The sequence below is a fragment of the Vitis riparia genome, chromosome 7, assembly GCF_004353265.1.
Source record: "Vitis riparia cultivar Riparia Gloire de Montpellier isolate 1030 chromosome 7, EGFV_Vit.rip_1.0, whole genome shotgun sequence".
NCBI classification, from domain to species: domain Eukaryota; kingdom Viridiplantae; phylum Streptophyta; class Magnoliopsida; order Vitales; family Vitaceae; genus Vitis; species Vitis riparia.
In genome coordinates this window covers 28,980,364-28,986,363 of record NC_048437.1, presented here as the reverse complement: position 1 = coordinate 28,986,363, position 6,000 = coordinate 28,980,364, and the positions used below count along the sequence as shown (strand labels likewise).

Below are 6,000 nucleotides of genomic sequence, written 5' to 3'. Positions count from 1 at the left end.
AAAAGTTCAGCAGGAGAAACAAACAATCCATACATACGACTTTCCACAGAATTCTACATGTATCCATGATTGTGTTATAATTGAACATATCAATCAAGGGAAGAACCAAAGAAACAATCAAGGGAAAAATCAAACAAGAATAAAAACAAATTAATCTCCTTCAAACACGTTCCTTGTTCTTTTTTTCCAATCTAAGAAGCTAATTCACAAAACAGGCTTCGTTTACATGCTAGATTTATGCAATAAGAGAAATGACTTCTTATTAATTGATCAAAATTGAATTTTACAGCAAGAGTACAGACACAGACGGTTTGTTAGATAAGAAACCATTTACAGAAAACATTGTCAGGAAACAAGCGGTTCGTTTGCATATCACCAAATGTAGTAGCAAAATGCGATGAATGCAACTATGCCACTTAATATACAGCATTTGTCTAACCTGCTTTCAATCCTCATCTTCTCCTCTTTCAACTCATTCTGCACTTTTGAGTACAAATTACAAGACTCGAGAAATTCACCGTAGTTTTTGCTCCTATGACAGCTCAGTGCTTCTTTAAGGATGAGCAAACTGTTTCTTCCATTAACATGAGCACCTTCCATGTCTTCCAATTGCATGCTTAGTTCTGTTAACTTGAGAGTCGTCTGAACACCGTCTCCCTCAGTATGGATCACTCTGAACTTCATGACAAGGATGCACTCCACTACTCGACATGGAAGAATGTCTTTGGCAGGAATTACAGATCCAAAACGTATCAAGAAATCCTTGTCTGTTGGCCAATGTCTTTGTCCACCAAGAGGGCTCCAGCTAGAGAGATTAGCAGCTTGCTTTATTTTCCGGTTCAAGACAATCCAACTAAGTCGGATTCCATCACGGAGCTCGCACCAAAGCTTCCCATCTTTCCTTTCTCTTTGCATAGATGAAATTGGTGGCAGACCATCAGAAACTGAAAGGGTAACTTCATCTTCATGGTGATCATCACTGGGAGAATAGGTAAGAAGATCAATCCGAAATGGACAGTTGTCAAACCAACCATTGAAGCCATTTGCATTTGGAATGCCCCATAGGACTTTTGAGCAGATAGTTTTATCTTTATACCTGATATCCACAATAGAAACAAAATCCGAAGGTGAAATACTTTCAAAATCATCCATGTCACCATAATATTCAGCTTCACTCCATTCTTCAGGATACCCGAGATAATCATTCCATTGAAATTCAGGAACTTCCTTGTTTACTATGAGGGGAAAACAATCTGCATAGAACTTTCTGAATCCACCGATAGATGAAATTAAACTTTTGACATCTTCTCTGTTGGTTGAAGGCCACATGGAAGAACATACATTTTCCCATAATCTCTCCTCTCTTGAGATTGAACAAAATGCTGCACAAGCACAGGCTGCACTAGCCAAAGTTAGGCCATCAAGACGCCTCAATATATCATAGAAGATATCACTGCTCAGGGGAGCCATACTGTCAACCTGTGCAACCGACATTGCCAGTCCTGTGATCATCTGAAAACAAAAAAACACATAAAAGATATTCAGTAAATTTAAGAAGATAGACAACCATAAAAAAGAAACCATCCTGATGATCACAGAACATGCAAACAAAACCAGGATCCAAGCACAACCTTTTACAGGTAAGAAGAACTAAAAGGCAGCAAAAGGAGTGAACAGTTTCAGGACATGTACAAGTTACAGCCAACTAAGAAAGAAGACAGAGAAACCAAAAAGAAAAAAACAAGAACATAACCATAGAAACAGCCCTCATGCACTCCTATCATATCAATAAAATCCAAAATGTCCACATTCACCTCCCAAAAGATTCGATGACCAATCTAATTCATCTCCAAAAGCTTAATTTCTCAAAAACTTCTTCTGTTCTGGCCCCTCAAAATTCACTGAGCTAAGTGCAAAGGCATAGTTCTCATACCCTCCTATTCCTTTTCTTCAGAAGTCTCAACTAGAGGTCACATCAATTTTTTCATTGAAACATTTAAAGCTATAAGTACATGACAATGTATAACTTGTCAAGGTCTTCAGTAATGCTCTTTCCCTGATGTCAAGAAATTGTGACCACAAGACACGATTCATCCATCTTAACATGCTAAGTGCTGTGCACATTTTATGGACTTGTTTCTTGACCAACCAATAATCATATACCAGTAAGTGGTTTATCCCAATTACAAACAAGCCATTAGCATTGTTGAGGTCAGAGTAAAGAGTAGCAGACTGAAATTTTGAGCCTCCTCGTGCCATATCCCTACCTAATAACTAATTTAAGATATAATTTACAGACAATAGAATCATAGAATTTTGTACTTGCAACTCAAACAGGTTCTGCAATAACTAGTAATGATAAATAAACCTACAACACTGACTAGTCTACAGCTATTGCTACAATAAACCTTGGGCTACCAAAGCTTCAGATCTGATCCATGTTAATCCAAATTTGACTCAATTCCATATCCAGGGGTATAATTTCAGTTCTGAACTAGATCTAATGAGAAGATGGAACCATAATCTGATGATAATATACCATATGTAATATACTATATCATAAACATTCTTAACTTCGCAATAGAATAAGAAAAGCCATCAAGTTTAAATCTGTCATTGGGTCTGTATTCAAACTTGGTTAATTTCAATTATTAGCTGATATTATACTCATAGATGCTGTGCAGCTTGGTATCAAATCAAACAATCACTTTAATTTGGACCCTTATCTCTCTGGATTTGGTTACTTCGAAGTGAGCTAACTGAGGTTTCCAGCTCGCTGTTTTCCCCCCTTTCACCATTTCCATTTTTCCAAGGTCAACACATTTGAGCAGACATTTGGTGACCCAAGAAAATCCAAAATTCACAGAGGCAAACAGCCAGATTTCTGCTCCCCCAAAGTGGGCTATGATTTGATTTTAGTTTTGGGACAAACATAGGCGTCAATTTTAGTTGAGAAGATGCAATTCAAAGCCCACCCGAGAAACAAATTACATAAATCAGCCAGATTTCGAGTTAAAGAATTCATTCTAATGCATTAGAGATGAGAATAAGAAACATAACAATGTGAAAAATCAAATCATCATAATAGAGTTCCGAAATTTCAATACCACACCCTGCTAGAGAACAATTGCTAAATAACAATATTTTACCAATGCCCCACAACTACAGCCCCTTTGGTAGCCAAGAAAATGTAGGAAAATAAATGGAACTCAGGAATCTTACCACAGATTAAGCTGAAAACTGTTGCAAGCTTCCAAATCCCCTTTTGCCTTCTTATCCTTTCATTTCTCAGTAACCAAACAAATTCCCTTTCTGAAAAGAACCAAGACCCATGTAAATAACTAAAATCAGTAATCCTATGAGAGAGAAAGATAAGAGTTCGGCACACCTCAGAGATTGAGAATCACCAATACACATACTTAGAGAGGGTTGACTCTTCGATGATTATAGAGCAGGAAGCAACTAAAAATAAAAACCAAGGGAAACCCAGAAGGGAGAAATATCATCTGAGGGTGGAGAACAGATCTACACGGATGAATTGATCGGTTCATCAGTCACTTTCTCTTGTTTTCTCGCCAAGATTTTTCGGGCCCTGCAACACAACTTGCATCTCTCCGGTTGTATCGCTCGGTGATTTTCATTCATCATTCAAGTCTCGCCACGTAAGTCTAATTATAATTGTTAAAAAAAAAAAACCCTCTTCACATTTATGTGTTCGCCACCTCAAGTCCAAGACTATTCCCCCATTCTGAAGTAATTAAAAATAATTTCACTTCTAATATTTATAATCAAGATTAAAATTTTAAAATTTTTATCATAAAAAATGATAATATATATATAATATTTGTTTATTTATTTATTTTAGATTTATTAAAATTTTCATCGAACTTCTCTCCAAAGTGTTTAAATTCTTTCTCAAAAAATATTCTTATTTAGTCCAACACTTAGATACGAATCTATCCAAAATTTTATAATGTACTCCAAACATTTCCCATATATCCCACTATTGTTGAGCAATTTTTGGATATAAAATGGACCTCACCGAAATGTAATTTTAATGCGGTCGATTTCCCTTCTTATATAATCAGTTTCTTGCTTTAGTTAATTGTCCATCATTTCTATGTTATGTATAGTTGTGGCTAAGGGCATGTTTGTTGAAGTAGATTCTTCTTTTTATCATCAAAACCTCTTCCTCAACTGTACAAGCTTCTTTCCAAGCATGGGAAAAAAAATAAATTTGTTGGAGTCTAAATGAGTTAGGCCTATTTGCATTCAATTTTGACACATCATAGTCTTTGTCTATTTATGGGACCATTAAATGCATTGTGATGGTACGCTTCAAATAAGACTTCTTTAAATTTACCAATTTATTTTTAAGCATAATAAAAGCCTTTTAATTTTATTCAATATCTTATATTTTGAAAAAACAATTAATATGAAAGTAAAAAATTAGAGTTGTTTGTAATTTTAGAAAATGTTTATAACTTTTTTAACACTTCAAAGTTTTTATCACTCAAATATTAAAAAGACTATAAACCTAAAAGACTTTTGTTTTACAAAAATTAGAGAATAATTTTCAAAAACTATTTCTCAGAATTGTTTTCAAAAATAGTTGTCAAATAGACCTTAAGGCTTTATTTGTAAAGTGTTTTTAATAATAATTTTGATAATGAATTTGGTAAGTTTTTCTAAAAATTATTTTCTAATATTTTATGAAACAAAAGTTTGTTTTTTAACTTGAAATATTATTAACTTGTTTTCTATGTTTTTAAATATATTTTTATTATGATTCTAGTTATATCAACTTAAGATATTCACCCTAGAGGGAGAGCGAACAGGGTAATGACCACTTTTTATAAATGCGTAATTCAACTTACATCCACTTTTCTTAAGCTTTTAATCTAATGAGTTCTATAAACAACGTTTTCAACTTAAGCATTCAAGTTTTACTATTAGATCATGGTTCTAATAAACCCTTTTAAACTTATGCTCAAAGCATATTCTTGGATTATGGTTCCAAACACTATTTACAAGACTTTTCAAACTATTCCCTTTTATATTACGGTTTCAAAACACCCTCACAAGATATAGGAATAAAAAATTGATTTATAATTTTAATAATCGCTCAAATGGAATAAAAAGAAATTAGGGTTGAATGGTGACTAAGATGAAATGCAAATGAAATGCAAGTACACTGTAAAAACATTGTCTCAAAGCTAAGATGATATTCAAGAATGATTTAGAACACTTCTTCATGCAAAACAATAAGTTTTAAGGTTTTAAATGAAAGTTGAAAGTCTAAACTAACCGTAATTTGGGATTGATCGATCAAATTGGCTACTACCTATTGGGTGGGTGACAGAAAGTATTGAAAGTAACTATTAGTTCATAGGTCAATCGATTGAATGAATAAAAACTGGTTGAATCAATTGAAAAGTAATCGCCTAAATGAATAGTAACTAGTTAAGCCACTTTAGTCAATCTCTGGTCAAATACACACGAAATATGAAAAATTGATACATAAATAATCTCAAAAACTCCGATTGTTTCAATATGAACATAAAATCATAGAACTCTTTTTAATGATGAAATACAAATCAAAATATGAGTTTTTAACCTTAAAACAATCGATCTTACTTTTTTATAAAAATCATTAAAAAAAAAATGCATAGACAAGTTCCATAGATTTTACAATTTTAATACAAAATTCTTAAAGAAACGACTAAATAACTCATTGTCATTTTGAAAAATCTTTTTTACCATGAATGCCACTAAACAAAGGTGAATTTCACTTAGAATGATTTTTTTATTCAATTTATAAAAGAATTAACATATACTTAAATAAAAACCGGATCAGACCGATCAATCACGATTTCGTTCTAGTCCGATCAATTGGATCAAAAAGTGATCGAACCGGAGGTTAGACCGATAAATTGACAATCCGATCGGTAAACCGAACGAACATTGATAAAAACAATTGTAAAATATACCCTATTTTTC

The 6,000-nt window shown here is 33.2% G+C and overlaps 1 protein-coding gene across 2 annotated transcripts; it reads right to left on the bottom strand.

Moving 5' to 3' along the window:
* Positions 1-234: 234 nt before the first annotated feature.
* Positions 235-3,641, bottom strand: LOC117917431 (probable F-box protein At2g36090). 2 transcript variants are annotated; one of them, XM_034833709.1, is made up of 3 exons: positions 3,389-3,641; positions 3,223-3,312; positions 235-1,512 (listed from the first exon to the last, which is right to left on the bottom strand). In XM_034833709.1, the coding sequence occupies exon 3, from the start codon at positions 1,510-1,512 to the stop codon at positions 373-375; it is 1,140 nt and encodes a 379-aa protein (XP_034689600.1). In that variant the 5' UTR covers positions 3,223-3,312; positions 3,389-3,641; the 3' UTR covers positions 235-372. The 2 variants fall into 2 exon arrangements, with proteins under 2 accessions (XP_034689600.1, XP_034689601.1); XM_034833710.1 differs by having other exon boundaries at positions 3,420-3,641.
* Between the last annotated feature and the right edge of the window lie 2,359 nt (positions 3,642-6,000).

Excerpts from the sequence above, each read along its gene's own strand:
- LOC117917431 (XM_034833709.1), bottom strand. The coding sequence starts at position 1,512 with ATGATCACAGGACTGGCAATGTCGGTTGCACAGGTTGACAGTATGGCT.